Below are 21,580 nucleotides of genomic sequence, written 5' to 3' on the forward strand. Positions count from 1 at the left end.
GACGCACTACACGAGAGTCAACCACCTTGGAGACTTCAAACTCCAAATTACCATCCACAAAGAATGGAGGTGGCATAGGCGCCGCGTCCACAGAACCCACCACCTTCTTTAGAAGAGACCTATGGAACACGTTGTGTATCTTCTACACCGTAGGGAGCTCCAATCGGTACGCTACTGGGTTAATGATGGCGGTGACCCTAAATGGACCAATAAACCGTGGACCCAATTTAAGGGACGATATTTTGAGTCTTATGTTTTTTGTGGATAACCACACCCAGTCATCCACACTCAGGTCCGGACCTGGCACACGCCTACTGTCAGCCACACATTTGTACCTAGCACCCACACTCAACAGGCGCTGTTTAACTCTCCTCCAGACTGATGACAATTGCGCTCCTAACTGATCCTCCTCCGGAACGCCGGACAAGCCCCTCTGACTCAAGGTACAAAATTGAGGATGTAGCCCGTAAACACAAAAAAACGGAGACTCTCCAGATGACTCCTGGCGGTGATTATTGATGGCAAACTCAGCCAAAGGAAGAAAGGTAGACCAGTCCTCCTGGTTATCAGAGACAAAGCAGCGTAGGTACTGTTCCAAATTTTGGTTCATACGCTCAGTCTGACCATTTGACTGAGGATGGAACGCCGAAGAATGAGACAACTTGATCCCCAGCCGTGAGCAAAATGCTTTCCAAAATTTTGCCACAAACTGAGACCCCCTATCAGACACGGTCAGACGGAACCCCATGAAGTCTGACCACCTCCTGCACAAATACCTGAGCCAGAGTCTTAGCGTTACGCAACGAAGGCAAAGACACAAAGTGCGACATTTTTGAAAACCGATCAACAATCACCAAGATGACCGTGTTCCCAGTTGATGAGGGCAAATCAGTGATGAAATCCATGGAGATTTCCGTCCATGGCTTACTAGGTACCTCAAGAGGAAGTAGTGTGCCAACAGGACGGGAGCGGGGCGTCTTAGCCCTAGCGCACGTGGTACAAGCTGACACATATGAGACCACGTCCTGTCGGATCTTGGGCCACCAAAACCGACGTGACACCAACTCCAAGGTTCCTCTAACCCCTGGGTGGCCTGCCAGGACAGCATCATGATGCTCCGCCAAAACCTTTAAGCGGAGATGAAGCGGTACAAAAGATTTGTTGATGGGAAGCTCAGATGGTACCTCCTCCTGAGCCTCGGCAATCTCAGCCTCAACCTCGGTAGTGAGAGCCGAAACCACAACACCCTTTTGGAGGATGGGTACTGGATCTTCCCGAGGTTCACCCCCCGGAAAACACCTGGACAGAGCATTCGCCTTAGTGTTTTTAGATCCCGGTCTGTAAGTGACAACAAAATTGAACCGCGTGAAAAACAATGCCCAGCGAGCCTGCCTGGGGGACAGACGCTTGGCTGACTCCAAATACAGCAGATTCTTATGATCGGTAATAACAGTAACCTGATGTACCAACCCCTCCAAGAAGAGTCGCCATTCCTCAAAGGCCAACTTGATTGCCAACAACTCCCTGTTGCCGATATCGTAGTTACGTTCGGCGGACGACAGTTTCTTGGAGAAATAGAAAAAAAACAAAGAAGAAAGATATGCACACAATGGGATCAACCATTTCTTGGAGAAATAGGCGCACGGACGCAAACCACTCAAAGATGAGCCTTGAGATAGTACCGCCCCCACACCAACCTCAGACGCATCGACTTCCACAACAAAGGGTTTTGATACATCTGGCTGCACAAGAATGGGGGCTGAAACAAAACTGTTCTTAAGAAATTCAAATGCGCACACAACAGCCTCAGGCCAAACGAAGAAATTGGTACCCTTTTTAGTCATGTCAGTTAGCGGTTTCGCATTGATGGAAAAATCCTTGATACATTTCCTATAGTAGTTAGAAAACCCAAGGAACCGCTGAAGTGCTTTCAGGTTATCAGGACGTTCCCAATGCAGCACCGCTTGCACCTTAGCGGCGTCCATTTTAAAACCAGAAGCAGACACAATATAACCCAAGAAAGGCAACTCTTGAACAGAAAATACACATTTCTCAAGTTTAGCATACAGCTTATTCTCTCTGAGAAGCTGTAACACCTGCCTGACATGATCTAAATGAGTATCACGGTCGCAAGAATATATGAGAATGTCATCTAGGTACACGATAACGAATTTCCCCAAAACATGCGAGAACACATCATTGATGAAATGTTGGAACACTGCAGTTGCGTTAGTCAACCCAAAAGGCATCACCAAATTTTCAAAATGACCCTCAGGGGTATTAAAAGCCGTCTTCCACTCATCACCTTGACGGACTCTTATGAGGTTGTACGCCCCCCTGAGATCAAGCTTGGTAAACCACTTAGCACCTGCCACCTGATTGAACAAATCTGGTATCAGTGGCATAGGGTATGGATCACGAACCGTAATCTGGTTCAACTCCCTGAAATCCAAACACGGGCGTAATCCGCCATCTTTCTTCTTCACGAAGAAGAACCCTGCTGCCACCGGCGAGGATGACGGCCTGATGTGCCCTTTGCTCAAGCTTTCAGCAATATAATCTTTTAACGCTTGTCTCTCTTGACCAGAGATGTTAAACATCCTTGCTTTAGCCAACTTGGCCACTGGTTTAAACCTGATTGAACAGTCATAGGGACGATGGGGCGGCAACTCTGAACAACCCTTCTCAGAGAACACATCCACAAAATCCAGAAGTGACTCCGGAACGCTTGAAGTCACCGCAGCCACACATGTGGCCAGGCAATTCTCCTGGCAGAACTCGCTCCACTGAATTATGTCCTGAGTTTTCCATTCAATTACCGGGTTGTGCATAGGCAATCAAGGAAAACCCAAAACCACCTGAGCAGGAAGATTCCTGAGCACCTTACATGTAACCCGCTCGGAATGTAGAACCCCAATGTGGAGTTTCACCTCGGCCACAAATTCAGTAATCTCCCCCTGAGAGAGAGGAGCAGCATTGATGGTGACCACGCGGATAGGGTGAGACAGTTTTTCAATCCTAAAACCTGCTGAGCGCGCATACTCCTCATCAATGAGATTTGTGGCTGAACCACTATCCACAAAAACAGTAATTGGCAGCTCACTGCCAGCGATAAAAACCTTAGCAGGGAGCATGCATAGCGAAACCACCATGGAGGATATACATAAGCTCAGATTGGTCTCCTCCACACCCTCAGAGCTTAGAAGTTTTCCGCCGTTGCATTTTTCTTAGACAGCAGAGGACAGATGTTAATAAATTGACCAGTTTTACTACAGTAAAGACAGGCTCCCTGCTTCCTGAGCTCAGGGGCTCGACGCTTCACCTGTGACACCCCTGCGATTTGCATAGGCTCCGTGGGCTCACCTGCAGCAATCTCACGTGAACCTAAACCCTCTCCCATAGGCGGTGTCTCAAGCTCCCCCTGACGCAAACGGCGATCAATGCGGACAACCAGACTCATAGCAGAATCTAGAGAAGCAGGAGTCTCGTACATCAGAAGGGCTTTTTTAACCCTTCCAGAAACCCCATGAATAAACTGACTCCGCAATGCTGGATCATTCGATTGTGTATCGATCGCCCAGCGACGAAATTCAGAACAGTAATCCTCTGCAACTCGCTCCCCCTGGCGAATAGTGCGTATCTTAGATTCTGCTAGAGCCATTCTGTCAGGTTCATCGTAGATTTTTCCAAGAGAGGAAAAAAAACTCCACAGAGTCAAATGCAGCAGAATCAGATGGCAAAGAAAACGCCCATGCTTGGGGATCCCCGCTTAACAATGACAACTCCAGGCCCACACGCTGAGCCTCATTACCCGAGGAGATCGGGAGCATACGGAAATATAGTTTGCAAGCTTCACGAAAAGAAACAAATTTACTGCGTTCCCCAGCAAATTTTTCAGCAAAGGGAACTTAGGCTCAGCAACTCTTCCTGTCGCTCCAGCTTGCACATTAGATACTGCTAGTCCCTGTTGCTGTTCTGCCCCCCTCAACTCAGTGACCTGTAGGGACAGCGCCTCCAACTGGCGGGTTATGGAAGTCATGGGATCCATGACAAAACACACAAAAAAAAAATCCCCCTTTTTTTTTTTGTTGTTGTTGGGCCGATTATAATGCCATGGGGAGACTAGGTGAGCGAGAGCTAATAACCCGGGCCCCTGCAATTTCCCTCAGACTAGGGAAATCCTGACTGACCCTCTACCTGGAGTTTACACTGATGGTGTGCATGTCCAGGCCTCGGACCTCACCCTGTCTCCTGTTTCAACCCTAGGCTGAAACCTGCGCCCACCACCCAGTGAAGAGGTAATACACCAATACCCACAGTTAGCACAGACAAGGATAAAGGAAAATATACACCACGCCGCAGTCACTCAGGAATACACTATAAATGTGCAGGGCAAAATAAATACAAATATAGGAAGGAGTAAATAAGACAAAGGAAAATACACCACCAGCAACGAATCTCCAACAACCAGCTCTCCACTCCAGACCGAGATAACAACGCACAAGACAGAAGCTATAATCGGCGACGCCCAAAGATCAGGAGAACTATTTAAAGGCAATGAGCATGGCCCAGCTTCCAATCCGAGGATCAGGTAAATTAACCCCGGAACGGCTAGATAAAATCTAGCCGACGCCAATGAGCAAATGGTGGTCAAAAGCGGAATTACCGCTGTCTGTCGAACGACCTGGTCTGAACAGCGTCCGACATGACATCTGCACATGTCAGTGTGTATCCTTGGGCAAAATACACTGACGTGTCCATTTTTTAACAGCAGCATAGATTACAACATGTCGCACACAGATGATATCCATGTGTCCTCAGTGTGACACGTACCAGCGCCTGGGAAGCAGCAGTACTGTTAGCACTGTTCCCCAGCATTGGGTGCGGAAGAACGCTCTCATCATTCTCCGCTGCTCTGCCAGCGAATGTTGTTATATTCGCAAACCGCACATCCAACTCTTTCCACCTTCTGTCGCCTCCAGCTCAAAAATATCTCCAGAATCCGTCCTTTCCTCAACTCTCAATCTACTAAAATGCTTGTGCATGCCCTCATCTCCCGCCTTGACTACTGCAACATCCTTTTCTGTGGCCTCCCTGCTAACACCCTTGCACCTCTCCAGTCCATCCTTAACTCTGCTGCCCGACTAATCCATCTCTCTCCTCGCTACTCCTCCGCTTCCCCCCTCTGCAAATCTCTTCACTGGCTCCCATTCCCTCAGCGTATCCAGTTCAAATTACTAATACTGACTAACAAAGCCATCCATAACCTATCTCTGAACTAATCTCCCGATATCTTCCCTCACGTAATCTCCGGTCTTCCCAAGACATCCTTCTCTCCTCCACACTTATTCGCTCCTCATCCAATCGCCTCCAAGACTTCTCCTGAATATCCCCCATCCTCTGGAACTCTCTGCCCCAACACGTCCGACTATCAACCACAGTCGGATCCTTCAGACGGAACCTGAAAACTCATCTCTTCAGGAAAGCCTACAGCCTGCACTGACCTCGCTGCCTCCTCATCACTACCGAAGCTACCGCCTCACCAACACCGGAGCTCCCGCAACCCCCAACCTACTGTCTCCTTCCCCATAATCCTGTAGAATGTAAGCCCGCAAGGACAGGGTCCTCGCCCCTCTGTATCAGTCTGTCATTGTTAGTCTGTCTACTGTAAGTGATATCTGTAACCTGTATGTAACCCCTTCTCATGTACAGCACCATGGAATCAATGGTGCTATATAAATAAATAATAATAATAATAATATTCAACTGATAACTGTGAGAGCAGGCACCTGCTGATGGGAGTATTCATCAGGTGCCGACTGATGGGAGTATTCATTAGCCTGCGCAATAAATAAAACTGGGGTGTGTTCCCCTGTAAGTTTGATAATCAGCCAGGCAAATCTGACAGCTGTGGGCTGCAAACCATAGCTGTCATCTTCAGCAAGGCTGGTTATCAAGAATAGAGGGGTCCTCATGCCATAATTTTAATTCTATTAAAACTAGGCGTGGAGTCCCCCCATTTGTGACAGCTAGCCTTGCTAAAGCAGATAGCTGTGGGCTGGTATTCTCAGGCTTAAAATAGCAGCCCGCAGCTGCCCAGAAAAAGCACATCTATTAGATGCACCAATTCTGGCTCTTTGCCTGGGTCTCCCCACTTTCCCTTTGGCGGTGGTAAATGGGGATCATATTTGTGGGATTGATGTCACCTGTGTATTGTCAGGTGACATCAAGCTCAAGGCTTAGTCTATAAGACACCTATCCATTACTAATCCTATAGTTGTAACCCCCTGATGAAGGAATCAGTTCTGAAATGCACGTCGGGGTGTGCGCGTCATCTTTGATCTTGCAGACCTTTAAAGGTACATTGCCCCACAAATTCTTTTTTTCCCCCTATCTTTGCACATTTGCACTTTGAGTGATTCAGTATGGGTCTGCGCTATCTGTTTTAACTCTGCACTTGGATTGTCACTATAATGGAATGATTTTTATTACTCTGTTTAATTAACTATTGCCTATTCACGTATTGTGTTCAATTTTTATATTGCTGTAATTTGCTTGTGGCTACCTAATTTATTTATTTTTGAACATCTTACATTATTTATTTTTTATTTTTAATATAATTGTTTTTTGGGGTTTTTTTTGCTTTTTTTTCTTTTTTTGGGGTCTCTTATTTGATCACATATATAATTTTTTATATTTTATATATATTTTTTAATGAATCAAACTGACCCTAAGAGATAGAGAGAAAAAAGGGGAACAAACGCCGTGCACGATCTAAGGGTACCGTCACACATTGAAATTTCCATCGCTACGACGTTACGATTCGTGACGTTCTAGCGATATCGTTACGATATCGCAGTGTCTGACACGCAGCAGCGATCAGGGATCCTGCTGAGAATCGTACGTCGTAGCAGATCGTATGGAACTTTCTTTCGTCGCTTGATCACCCGCTGACATCGCTGGATCGTTGTGTGTGACAGCGATCCAGCGATGTCTTCGCTTGTAACCAGGGTAAACATCGGGTAACTAAGCGCAGGGCCGCGCTTAGTAACCCGATGTTTACCCTGGTTACAAGCGTAAACGTAAAAAAACAAACCGTACATACTCACCCGTCGGTGTCCTTCAGGTCCCTTGCAGTCTGCTTCCTGCTCTGAGTGCCGGCCGGAAAGTGAGAGCAGATCACAGCGATGCTGCGATCTGCTCTCACTGTACGGCTGCACTCAGAGCAGGAAGCAGACGGCAAGGGACCTGAAGGACACCGACGGGTGAGTATGTACGGTTTGTTTTTTTACGTTTACGCTGGTAACCAGGGTAAACATCGGGTTACTAAGCGCGGCCCTGCGCTTAGTTACCCGATGTTTACCCTGGTTACCCGGGGACTTCGGCATCGCTCCAGCGCCGTGATTGCAACGTGTGACCGCAGTCTACGACGCTGGAGCGATATTCATACGATCGCTGCGACGTCACGGATCGTGCCGTCGCAGCGATGAAAATTTCAATGTGTGACGGTACCCTAAGTGTAGTAAAAACTGTTTCTAAATTGCACACTATAATAGTTGCACTCACCACAAACTGGTGAAATGAGGCATAACCAGGATCCCACAGGAATCCCAAGGAGGCGGACTGCAGCTCGACCAGCTGGGCTCACGGGAGGCTTCAGACAAATACCCAGATAGTTGTCGGCGCTTCCGTCACAAGATTCTCGTGGAAATGAAATATAATCATATATATTTAGGAGTTAGAGGATAAAACAACTTGTTTCGACTCCAACATCCCGGAGTCTTCTTCAGGTTATTTAAAAAATATATGATATACATATAAACAATTATATTTAATTTCCACGAGAATCTTGTGACGGAAGCGCCGACAACTATCTGGGTATTTCTTTGATATTTTTTTTTTATGTGATCCCTTTCGTCTGGCATCTGTTTTATTAGTTTTACATCTATTATATTATATTCATATTACATACATTTTTCTATCATTTGATGTATGATCCAGATACATGCACATGTCTTTTACATATCCAGTACTACTGTTTGCCATTTGACTTTAATAAAGTCAATTTTTATTGAACATATCTTGTTTTTTATTTTTATGATAGTCTTTTTTGGGGTTTCTTTTAGTTAATCCTATAGTTGTATGGTAAATAAACACACAGCAAGTATAAAGTCTAGTGATGAGCGAATATACTTGTTACTCGAGATTTCCCGAGCATGCTCGGGTGTCCTCCAAGTATTTTTTAGTGCTCGGAGATTTAGTTTTTCTTGCCGCAGCTGAATGTTTTAGATCTGATAGCCAGCATAAGTACATGTGGGGGTTGCCTGGTTGCTAGGGAATCCCCACATGTACTTATGCTGGCTAACAGATGTAAAACATTCAGCTGCGGCAATAAAAACTAAATTTCCGAGCACTTAAAAATACTTGGAGGACACCCGAGCGTGCTCCGGAAATCTCGAGTAATGAGTATATTCGCTCATCACTGATAAAGTCCTTTATTTGAAATAAAAAACACACATTTCCATTTTTATTTAAAGCGAACCTGTCAGCAGGATTTTGCTAAGTAAACTACACAAACTGTCATGTTGCTGTTGTTATACTGATTAAAATGATGATATGGGTGAAGAAATCCATTTTGTGGTTCCTGTATAATCCGTTCTGGAAGTTTTCAGGTAATGATATGCTCGTGCTTCGGGGTGGGATTGTAGGCAGAAACTTATTTTCCTGCTCAAAGCCGGAGAAACCAAAAAAAGACCTGCCCATAGGCCGCCCCGAAGCACAAACTATTTTCACAGACTGGTTGTACTTTGGGGCGGCCTGTGGGCAGGTCTTTTCCTTGCTTTCTCTGGTTGTGTGTGCATTCTGATAGATGCTACTGAGCAGGCGCTGCCAGCGCTATCTTGATGGAGCATAATTTATTTTTCTCTACCAAAATGGCGGCGGCGCCTGCGCAGTAGCATCTATCTTGATGGAGCATAATTATTTTTTTTCCCTACCAAAATGGCGGCAGCGCAGTAGCATCTATCGGAACATCAGTGCCATTTTGATTAAGATAATTTTAAGTTTTTTCCCAAGAAAACTACATCTAAATAATCTAAAATAAATAGATGCATATTATCCTCCGTATGATGCTACAGCAGCGGCGCCTGCCTGATGAATGTGAATAAAAAATTTTAAGCAAACTATATTCTACCTATTGGCTGCGGACACTTTAGGGCGGCGCACGCTGACCATTTGAGAGGGCGGGAGCGCATACACTAAGCACAGTGCCCAGGAATCTGTGAGCCTTGCGCAGACCCCAGGCCCAAGGAGGAGGAAATGTGGGACCAGGGCCACGGTGGTGAGTAAGTTGGCATCCCTGCCAGGGGTGCATGGAGGAGCGTGTAGGAGCAATCGGCTGTACAGAACAGTTTGTCATGAAAAAAAGACTTGAATGCTCTTTTAGAATAAAATAATATAAATACAAAATACTTAGATAAATATATAATGTTCTTTTCTGAATGCTTTGTCCAGTGGATGGACAATTTGGATCATGAAGGAAAGAGTAGCTCTTTTAGGTCAGACTGGATCATGTCTTATGGTCAGACCTCCCCCCATTTGCTCAGGGCCCCAGTGATTGCGATTCTTACCTCTTCCTGTTCCTCCGCTGCGGCGTCTTTCGCGTCTCCTGACTGTGACGTTTCAGGTCAGAAGGCGTGATGACGTAACTAGTGTGCACCATCTGCCTGAGTAGCCACAGTGCAGAGAGCCGGAAGACGCAGAGGAGTCCGAAGCAGAGCTGCGGTCGCGAGGAGAGGGGAGTATTTCATTTTTCTGTTTTGTTTTATGTTTGGGGCATTATATGGAGACCATTATATACTGAAGAATCATATGGGACCCATTATATATGGAGTCCATTATATGGGGCCTCCTATTGCTGGAGGCCATCATATATGGAGCATTATATGGGACCCATCATATACTGGAGCATTTTATGTGGCCTATCATATCCTGTATAGAGCACTATGTGGGGTTCATTCTGTATAGTGCTCATTATACTGTCGGGGTCCCATCGCATACTGTATGAAGCATTATATGGGTCCCATTATATATGAAGCAATATATGGGGACCATCCTATACTGTATGGAGTATTATATGAGGCCTTTTCTGTATGGAGCTATATATGGGGCCCATTATATACTGTATGGAGCATTATATGTGCCATTATACTGTATGGAGCAATATATGGGGCTCATTATTCTGCATGAAGCAATATCTGGGGCTCATTCTGTATGGAGAAATATACTGGGTTCTTTACATTATACTGTATGGATCATTAAATGGAGCTCATTATACTGTATGGAGTGTTATATGGGGCCCATTATGCTGTATTGAGTATTATATAGGGCACATTATTTTTGTATGGAGCAATATATGGGGCTCATAATACTGTATGGAGCAATATATATACAGCTCATTCTTCTGTATGGAGAAATATACGGGGTCCATTATACTCTGTGAAGCATTATATGGGGTCCATTATTCTCTATGGAGCACTATGTGGTGTCCATAATACTGTTTTGTAGAATTTACGAGAATTTACAATAGATATCGCTCATGTAATCTAAGAAGTAAGTGAAATCTCTGGCTTTGTACTATACCTACACTATGTTCCAAATTATTATGCAAATGACATTTTTCTCTGATTTTCCTAAATGGTTGGTGTAAATGACAGTCAGTCTAATAAAAGTAATCACCCGTTAGAGTTATACATTGAATTTTATTGAATAAACCTCCCAATGATAACAGTATAATCTCCAAAATGAATAAAAACTTAAAATGCACTGTTCCAAATTATTAGGCACAGTAGAATTTCTAAACATTTGATGTTTTAAAGAACTGAAAATGCTCATTTGTGGAATTTGCAGCATTAGGAGGTCACATTCACTGAGCAAAAAGCTATTTAACTCCAAAACATCCTAACAGGCCAAGTTACATGTTACCATAGGAACCCTTCTTTGATATCACCTTCACAATTCCTGCATCCATTGAGTTTCTGCTTGTATTTCTTTGCATGAAGTCAGAATAGCCTCCCAGAGATGCTGTTTTGATGTGAACTGCCTCCCACCCTCATAGATCTTTTGCTTGATGATACTCCAAAGGTTCTCTATAGGGTTGAGGTCAGGGGAAGATGGTGGCCACACCATGAGTTTCTCCTTTTATGCCCATAGCAGCCAATGACTGAGAGGTTTTCTTTGCAGCATGAGATGGTGCATTGTCATGCATGAAGATGATTTTGCTCCTGAAGGCACATTTCTGCTTTTTATACCATGGAGGAAAGTTGTCAGTCAGAAACTCTATATACTTTGCAGAGGTCATTTTCACACCTTCAGGAACCTTAAAGGGCCCTACCAGCTGTTTCTCCATGATTCCGGACCAAAACATGACTCCTCCACCTCCTTGCTGTTGTTGCAGCCTTGTTGGGACATGGTGGCCATACACCAACCATCCACTACTCCATCCATTAGGACCATCCAGGGTTGCTCAACACTTATCGGTAAACAAGAATGTTTGGAAATTGGTCTTCATGTATGTGTGGGGCCAATGCAACCATTTCTGCTTGTGAACACTGTTTAAGGGTGGCCGAATAGTAGGTTTATGCACCACAGCAAGCCTTTGAAGGAGCCTACACCTTGAGGTTCCAGGGACTCCAGAGGCACCAGCAGCTTCAAATATCTGTTTGCTGCTTTGTAATGGCTTTTTAGCAGCTGCTCTCTTAATCCGATGAACTTGCCTGGCAGAAATCTTCCTCATTATGCCTTTATCAGCACAAACACATCTGTGCTCAGATACAGACACAAATCTCTTAACAGTACGATGATCACGCTTAAGTTTTCGGGAAATTTCTAATGTTTTCATCCCTTCACCAAGGCATTGCACTATTTGATGCTTTTCAGCAGCAGAGAGATCCTTTTTCTTTCCCATGTTACTTGAAAACTGTGACCTGCTTAATAATGTGGAACATCATTTTTAAGTAGTTTTCCTTTAATTAGAATCACCTGGAAAACTAATTATCCCATGTGTTTAAGATTGATTTTAGTGATCCATTGAGCCCTGAGACAATACCATCCATGAGTTTATTTGAAAAACAAAACAATTAAATCTTTATCACACTTAAATCCAATTTGAATAATAATTTGGAACACAGTGTATATTACTCTGTCATATCTGTGCATCGTAAATTGTGGTATATGTTAAAGGAGCCCACTGTGACTCTTTCGCCTAAGGCTTACGAAAATCTGGGGCTGGCCCTGATTACTGTATTTTTCGGACTACAAGACGCACTTTTTCCCCCCAAAAAAAGGGGGGAAAATGGGGGGTGCGTCTAATAGTCGCAATGCAGGCTTACCGTGGCGGCAGAGGTGCGGCGGCAGAGGTGTGGCGGCAGAGGTGCGGGGATGAGGAGGCGCAGTGAGCGGGGTCCCTTTCCCCGGTGAGGTGATGCAGCAGCCCGGTAAGCAGCAGAGTCGGGTGAATCCTGTTGTTAGCGGTGGTGGCGGCCATCTTCCGGAGGCCGCGCGTGCGCAGATGGAGCGCTCTGCTTCCCGCGGCTTCAGGAAAATGGCCGCAGGATGCCGCGCGTGCGCAGATGAGGATCGCGGCGGCCATTTTCCTGAAGTTCTTGGCTTCAGGAAAATGGCCGCCGCGATCTCCATCTGCGCACGCGCGGCCTCCCGCGGCCATTTTCCTGAAGCCCCGGGAAGCAGAGCGCTTCATCTGCGCACGCGCGGCCTCGGGAAGATGGCCGCCACCACCGCTAACAACAGGATTCACCCGGCTCTGCTGCTTACCGGGCTGCTGCATCACCTCACTGGGGAAAGGGACCCCTCTGACGCCATACCTCTCACTGCGCCTCCTCATCCCAGCACGTCCTCATCCCAGCACGTCCTCATCCCAGCACCTCTGCCGGTAACCACTGCTGCAACCCTCCCATGGACACCAGGCCGTGGCGTCGCCCACCTAAGCAGGAAGGGACCCTGCTCAGGTGCACGCCGTACCGCATCACCCCACCTCTGCCGACACCATGCCTCCTGTGACCCTGTTCTGCCACCGCCAGCCCTCAGGTAAGATACTGTAAATTCTGACAATAAGACGGACCCCCATCTTATAAAAAATCTTTTTTTCTGCAATTTTCACCCCAAATTTGGGGTGCACCTTATGGTCCGGTGCGTCTTATAGTCCGAAAAATACGTGTTTGTACATAACCTCTTATGTTTATCCTTTCCCATCCAGTGGTTGAATCTCAGGGTCATGTGTCTTTTTTTTAACTGTATTATCAACTTAACTATCTAATTCCTAAATGCAATTGTTGACACAGGATCTACCAATCAGGTGATTTCAAAGTGGATCCTGCTTCACAATGCCCTTTTGCAGATGCTCATTAGGTGTGTCACTATAAAAGATTGAACAGACTCATAAATGTAGGGTTTCTTGAAACCTCAGGAAGTCAGAGTACAAAAAAGCCCCAGTGTGGCCAGTGTAAAGTTTTCAGGAGTTATTTTTATTTTGGGTAATTTTTGATAAAGATTTGCGATATGGGCAATAAAATAAAACGTAAATCATAACATAATCCTTCAGAGATCAAAGAGGTTAATCTTATTTTTTTTTTTTATAGATCGGGAAGAAATTACGAAAATGATTCGGGATCTCTGTGATTTAATGTGCAGGGGGAAGCTGCTTCCTCCCCCCTGCACTGAATGGCCCCTGGAACATTTTTCCCAAGCGTTGCGTGACGCACAGACACCGTTCCTTTCCCGGAAACAGATCTTAATTATGTAATCAGAAAGTGAATTTCTTTGCACATGTAATATGACCGAGATCCTAACGTCCCGAGACTATGTATATTTATAGATATATATATTTTGTCTGTAAACAGTCTGTCAAGTGTAGAATTTAACAGATCAAATGTGACAATAAATTAGTTTTATTTCACCTGTCTGTATATAATGCTTCATGAGAACATCCCAAACTATTGTATAAATGATATTGTGTTATCATCCCTTGAGGTCTAATCCATCCATGCTTCTATCAGGGCAGAGACAATGTACACAGCATTACTGACCAGAAATGTGAGCTGTGTATTCCAGGCTTACATCTACAAGATCTCTACATCTATATTCAATGTGAAAAACTTGCATAGTGAACTGCTGCACTTCGATGATACATTCCTGTAAATAAAACAGATGAAAACAATAACAATTTATGATATCTTTATTATTTACAGTTATCGAGAGCCACTGTCAAGGGGTTCCACAACAGAGAGGGGCCAGAAGACCACGGTGTCTGATTGCTCCTACTCCTGCACTGAGAAGAAGCACTTGTTCTTCATTTTAATGGTGTTTATTCCTTTTGGCAGAACAGGTGTTAATCGGCCGTGTTGGAAAAGCCTGAGCTCTCAGCTGAGCTCAGTTAGCCACTCCGGTTCCCTTTATAGTCTGGCTTCTGATTCAAATCCCTGCCAGAGCTAGCATTTGCTGCATGGCTTAGGAGGAGAGGAGTTCATATGAGAAGGAGTGCTGAAAGAGTTATCTGTGACTGTTGCTTGGTTTGCAAGTGTGGTAATACCCATTCCTCCTCTACTTTGGTTTATTCCTCTTTCTCCACTCCCTGGTGCATTCCTCTTTTATATGTGAGTGAATGTTTTATATGCCTGGTGTTTTCAGCGTGCCTTCGTTTGTGTAGCCTTGTTTGTCGGGTTGGTGTACCGCAGTGCAGAGTAGTGCCCCTCTTCCCTGGGTGGGGGAAGAGAACAGATGAAGGGGTAACTCAGGAGATAACGTAAGGATGGGGGCCCCAACATCTTCACCTTCAGAAGTATCCCAGGAAATAGTGCGAGCTAGGGTGCCCCCTTAGTGTTAGGGACAGGGAAGGAGCCTCTGGTCCCGGGTCACCCAACAGCTGTGTTGACAGCCACACAACCAGTATATTGACATTATAATGGACGGGCATGTGAATTTTTTTTTTTATACTGTAAATTGACATCTGCTCACCTAGAGTTGTATGTATTATATTGTAATACTTGAACTATGACTGTTAGTCCAAGAACTTTTGGACTATTTTCACATAAAACATTTTTGCCTTATTTTTTTTTCTATTTCCAAAACCAGCCCTTAGGAGGAAAAACTCTGCAATTAAAACGCCCGTTTTCCCCTTCTCCCATGACTGCACCATCTGATGGGGTATCCACCCATCAAGGACAGGAAACCTACTGAATAAAAGGGCAGTACCTCTCCTACGCAACAGTTTTGGTTTCCTCTCCTTGAAAAAACCTAACAGTACGTCGGGCTTACCCAGATCTGGAGGGTGTCCAGGACAGGTGAGGTACCACTGGCCAGGAGGTCTGTGCAGCGCCGTTCAGGCAGACTTCTTGGTAAGTCTCTTGCCGACACTAGGTCCCGGGTCTGTACACGCTGCGGCTGCAGGAGCACCCTGTGCTGAGTGCGCCGGGACATGCTTGCGGGGTGCGCTGGTGAAAGATCCGGCACACCCCAGTGACGCGTGCGCCGGAAAGCATGGCCACCTGGGTCTGCGCGGGACACCGGATGTATGTCCAGTTCGTCCCAATGACACAGTGTGCCGGAAACTAGAGCAGCCATCAGGGTCTGCGCAGGTGCAGGGCTTGCAGAGACTCCCTGCGCACAGCGTGCCAAATTAAAAATGCAAATCATTGACCCGGAAACCGGGAGGGGCCGGACTGAGGTGTGCCAGGACCATCACAGTATATATGGGGATAGTCGCAGGATAATAGGGCATTTGCAGCAGTCCTTCAAGACAGTCACATGCAGTCCTTCAGACACGCCGGAAGACACGGACAAGTTAGTGAGAGCAATCAGGACAACTATGGGAATCGCAGATTCTAAGACCCCTAGAACAATCCAGGACATCATGTTCTGGCGTTAGAACAGCAGAAAAGGCGCTCATTCCCAGTAAATGAGAGAATTAAAATGCTCATTGACAGGGAATGGAAAAGACCTGAGAGAAAGGGTCAACTACCATCTTTGTTAAAAAAGAAAGTACCTATTTCATGCAGAGGAAGCAGTCATGTGGGAGAAGACTCCCTAAGATTTACGTAGCAGTAGCAAAGTCCTCTAAAAAGTCTACATTGCCTTTTGAAGATCTTGGCCCCGGGACCCCCTGGACAAAAAGTGGAGACTTATTTAAAACAAGTGTGGAAATCGTCGGAAGGGGCATTAAAGCCAGCAATAGCAGCAACCTGCACAGACAGATAGATGATGGTTTGGTTACTGTTAGCACCATGACGGAGTACAGCTCTTGACAGGCAGGGTCTCCGGCATGTCACTTCACTCACCCGTGCTGCGGTCAGTTTTTCCCTTCCCCATGCTCTGCATGCTTCCAGCCGGTCCTCTAGCCATGTCCTTAGGGCATGCGCGCATGTACTCCCACCCTCTTAAAGGGTTAGCGTGTGCACTTGCTATTTCCTCCCCAGCCAATAGCTGTGGGACATTATGTATACACTGTGTGCAGAATTATTAGGCAAGTTGTATTTTGATCACATGATACTTTTTATACATGTCCTACTCCAAGCTGTTCAGGCTTGAGAGCCAACTACCAATTAAGTAAATCAGGTGATGTGCATCTCTGTAATGAGGAGGGGTGTTGTCTAATGACATCAAAACCCTATAAAAGGTGTGCTTAATTATTAGGCAACTTCCTTTCGTTTGGCAAAATGGATCAGAAGAGAGATTTGACGAGCTCTGAAAAGTCCAAAATTGTGAGATGTCTTGCAGAGGGATGCAGCAGTCTTGAAATTGCCAAACTTTTGAAGCGTGATCACCGAACAATCAAGCATTTCATGGCAAATGGCCAACAGGGTCGCAAGAAGCGTGTTGGGCAAAATAACAGCCCATGAATTGAGGAAAATCAAGCGTGAAGATGCCATTTGCCACGAGCTGCAACGTTACTGGACTAACAAAAAGCACAAGGTGTGCGATACTCAGGGACACGGCCAAGGTAAGGAAGGCTGAAAAACGACCACCTTTGAACAAGAAACATAAGATAAAACGTCAAGACTGGGCCAAGAAATATCTTAAAGGCACAGATGATTGGCCTCGGGGAGACCAAAACATCTGAACACCGCGGAGACACCATCATGTGTTTCTCAACGCAGTGATCCAGAACACTGCCCCCATCCCTTATGGGAAATATGCAAATGCATGTAGGATAGCTGCGGAGACACCATCACGTGTTTCTCAACGCAAGCAGTGAATAGCCAAACCTTTCCCCGGGAAGGAACAACCACGGGAAGGGCAGCATCCAATAAAGGAAAACATCCAATACAGGAAAACCACCTATGCCAAGCATGGTATCCATCCACAGACAGCTGTTTCGGGGTGTTTGCCCCTCATCAGTGTGGAGTAGGAATCTGGCTATTAGGAGCAGTGCCTAGTAAAAGGCTGTAAAGGCACAGATGTTTGGCCTCGGGGAGACCAAAACATCTGAACACCGCGGAGACACCATCACGTGTTTCTCAACGCAGTGATCCAGAACGACAACATGCGACATGCACCATGCGGCGACATGCACCATGCGGCGACATGCATCTTGCGATGACATGCACCATGCGACGACATGCGACAACATGCGACATGCACCATGCGACAACATGCACCATGTGACGACATGCACCATGCGGCAACATGCACCATGCGACATGCACCATGCGACGACATGCAACATATGACATGCACCATGCGACGACATGCACCATGCGACGACATGCACCATGCGACGACATGCGATGTCATGCTGCATGCGACATGCAATGACATGCGACGACATGCGACATGCAACATGCCACATACAGTACGTACATACATACAACATACATACAGACATACAGTATATGTAACATAGAGTACATACTCACCATCACTTGTCACCTTGATCTCCGAAGCCAGTGTCATCTGTAAAAAATATTAAAATAAGAAACAACCAATATACTCCCTGATCCGCAGAAATCCAATTAAAACGAGTGTCCCTCGACGATCTCCCGTGGAGAGCAGGAGCAGGGGCTCCAGGAATACAATGATGGAAGGTATCCTTCCACAATGTATTCCTCACAATGTATTCCTACGCCCCTGTGAGAAAATAGTCCCTAGTCTCTCTTTATGCCATTGCTGTTGAGAAATTTTCCCAGGCAGCAATTGCCATAAAGTGAGACTTTGTCCTAAGGTAACCTCTCAGTGATGCACTGCAGGAGCCATTGTCTCCTGTCAGTGTGTCACTGAGGGTCCTATAGAGCAGTGACATCACCCGTCACTATAGGGGAGATCATTGTGGGACACTCGTTATTAATTGAGAAACACGTGATGGTGTCTCCGCAGCTATCCTACATGCATTTGCATATTTCCCATAAGGGATGGGGGCAGTGTTCTTAACCCTTTATTAGTATTGGATTACTAATGGATAGGCGTCTTATTGACGCCTCTCCGTTATTAACCCGGCTTAATGTCACCTTACAATAGCAAGGTGACATTAACCCCTTATTATCCCATATCCCACCGCTACACGGGAGTGGGAAGAGAGGGGCTAAGTGCCGGAATTGGCGCATCTTACAGATGTGCCATTTCCGGGGCGGCTGCGGACTGGTATTTGTAGCTGGGGGGGACCAATATCCATGGCCCCTCTCTAGGCTATGAATATCAGCCCGCAGCTGCCTGCGTAGCCTTTCTGGCTATAAAATATAGGGGGACCCCACGTTATTTTTTTGGGGGTCCCCCTATTTTAATAGCCAGTAAAGGCTATGCAGACAGCTGCGGGCTGATATTCATAGCAGGCTACAAATATTGGCCCCCGGCCGTCGGTTTTCCCCCTCTGGAGCAGAAAGTTGCGCGGGAGCCCACGCCGTTTTTTTCCGTTTTTTAAATTAAATGCTCATTAAGGCCTCTTTCACCCTTGCGTCGGTACGGGTCCGTCGCTATGCGTCAGGCCTACGTACGAACGCACGTTGTGAAATTTGTGCACGTCGTGGGCAGCGGATGCAGTTTTTCAACGCATCCGCTGCCCATTCTGAAGTCCGGGGTGGAGGGGGTGTAGTTTTGGCCGCGCATGCGCGGTAGAAAATGGCGGACGCGACGGACAAAAAAAGATTCACTTGAACGTTTTTTCGTGCCAACGGTCCGCCAAAACACGACGCATCCGTTGCACGACGGACGCGACGTGTGGCCATCTGTCGCGATCCGTCACTAATACAAATCTATGGGTAAAACACGCATCCTGCGAGCACATTTGCAGGATCCTTTTTTTGTCCCAAAAGACGGATTGCTAAAAACGCCTTAGGCTGCTTTCACACTAGCGTCAGTACGGGGCCGTCGTGCTGCGTCGGCCCGACGTACCGATGCATACTGTGACAAAAATGCCCGACGTGGGCAGCGGAAGCAGTCTTAAGATGATTCCGCTGCCCCATTGCAAGGTCCAGGGAGGAGGGGGCGGCGTTTCGGCCGCGCATGCGTGTTCGAAAATGGCAGACTAGACGCACAAAATAAGTTATATGTAACTTTTTTTGTGCCGGCGGTGCGCCAAAACTCGGCGCAACCGTCGCACGACGGTTGCGACGTGTGGCACTGCGTCGCTAATAAAAGTCTATGGAGAAAAAACGCATCCTGCGGGCAACTTTGCAGGATGCATTTTTTCTCCACAACGACGCATTGCGACGTGCAGTGCACGACGCCAGTGTGAAAGTAGCCTTAGAAACATCGGCCTTTCTATTATATAGCTATGGATATATCTATCTATAGATATATTTATAGATAGATATATCTATAGATACTGTAGCATGGCTAAAGGGTGTGTAATCGACGGGAGATATGTGTCGCATAGGTGGCTTGTTGCTGTAATGTAGCCCGGAGTATTTCTTTGTTGTACATAACCATGTATATATGTGTGCTTCAGGACCTGTGGTGATGTCAGACCACATGGCTAATCATGTGATGGGTTACTGGGTGTGGGTGGTTAGCTCTATATAAGACAGGCTAATGCTTAACAATGTGGATATGTGTGGAGGTGAAACCCTCCTGAGTGTGTTAAGGCTCCAGGACTAAGCCTGGTGGACTGGACACTTTGTTTTTCCTTTTCCTGAACTAAAGGCTATTTGTTTGCTGTTATTTTGCCATGTGGTTTATGAAGTAATAAACCCTGTGAACTTTTAAAGGAACGTGCCTCCTGAGTGTCAGCCGTCGCACCTGAGTGAGTGAAATCCCTACAATACATAGATGTATCTATCCATATATTTGGCTGCTTTCACACATCAGGTTTTTGCCTTGAGGCACAATCCAGCGAGTTTTGAAAAAAACGGATCCATTTTTTTCCGCCGGATCCGTTTTTTTCTCAGAGTTGTATTAGCGCCGGATTGCGCCTGATGGCCACACGTTTCATCCGTTTTTTGCTGGATCCGTCAAAGCTGTTTCCGCCAGACGGAAAACACATACAGAGGAACGTTTTTTCTGTCCGGCGAAAAAACGCACAGCAACGGATCCGGCAAAAAACGGATGAAACTGAGATGTGAAATGATGAATCCGGCCTCGGAACCCGTTTTTTCATGCATGTTTCCTTTCAAATCATGCACATTTTCCGTTTATTTCCAAAAACTGCATCAAAACCGCGCAAATACCGCACCAAAAACAGCATCAAAACTGCACCGAAAACTGCATCAAAACCTGGTGCAGTTTTGAAGTTTTGGTGCGGTTTTGATGCAGTTTTTGGTGCAGTTTTGTAGTTTTTGGTGCGGTTTTGATGCAGTTCTTGGTGTGGTTTTGATGCAGTTTTTGGTGCGGTTTTGGTGCAGTGTTGATGCAATTTTGGTGCAGTTTTTGGTGCAGTTTTGATTCGTTTTTTGTGCAGTTTTGATGCGTTTTTTATGCAGTTTTTTGCACGGTTTTGATGCATTTTTTAATTCGCTTTTGGTGCGGTTTTTGCGCAGTTTTTATGCGTTTTGGTGCATTTTTGAAAGCTAAATAATGATGTATTATTGAACAAAAAAAAAAATTTGATGTAATTATTGTCCAACCTTCTCTTTTACATTTGTCCAACCCACACTCCATTACACACACACACAGATAGATAGATGATAGATGAAATGGATAGACAGATCTACATATGGATAGATCTATAGATGCATACATCGATCTATTCCTATATCTATCTATAGATATATCTGGATAGATATATCTATTGATAGATGTATGGATAGAGTACGTTGTGTGTCCACTGTCCAGATTACATCCGAATTAGCTGCAGATTGGATGCTGCGTACTTGTAGTCCCATCAGATGATGCCTGCACACACACCCCAAAAGACCCCCCGCACAGTCCCGCACACACCCGAGCATCCAGGCACCCACCCAAACAGTCCGGCACACACCCAAACAGTCCGGCACACACCCGAACAGTCTGGCACACACCCGAACAGTCTGGCACACACCCGAACAGTCTGGCACACACCCGAACAGTCTGGCACACACCCGAACAGTCTGGCACACACCCGAACAGTCTGGCACACACCCGAACAGTCTGGCACACACCC

The 21,580-nt window shown here is 46.0% G+C and overlaps 1 protein-coding gene across 3 annotated transcripts in view; it reads left to right on the plus strand.

Moving 5' to 3' along the window:
* The window catches only part of MECR (mitochondrial trans-2-enoyl-CoA reductase), a 128,071-nt gene extending 114,099 nt beyond the window's left edge, over nt 1–13,972 (plus strand). For all 3 annotated transcript variants that reach the window (XM_077295730.1, XM_077295729.1, XM_077295731.1), the window contains one exon: nt 13,656–13,972. In XM_077295730.1, coding sequence (XP_077151845.1) covers nt 13,656–13,819 — 164 coding nt within the window. In that variant the 3' untranslated portion in view covers nt 13,820–13,972. The remainder of the gene's footprint in view (nt 1–13,655) is intronic.
* The last annotated feature ends 7,608 nt before the right edge of the window (nt 13,973–21,580 follow it).

The sequence above is a fragment of the Ranitomeya variabilis genome, chromosome 3 (genome assembly GCF_051348905.1).
Source record: "Ranitomeya variabilis isolate aRanVar5 chromosome 3, aRanVar5.hap1, whole genome shotgun sequence".
In the NCBI taxonomy this organism is placed as follows: domain Eukaryota; kingdom Metazoa; phylum Chordata; class Amphibia; order Anura; family Dendrobatidae; genus Ranitomeya; species Ranitomeya variabilis.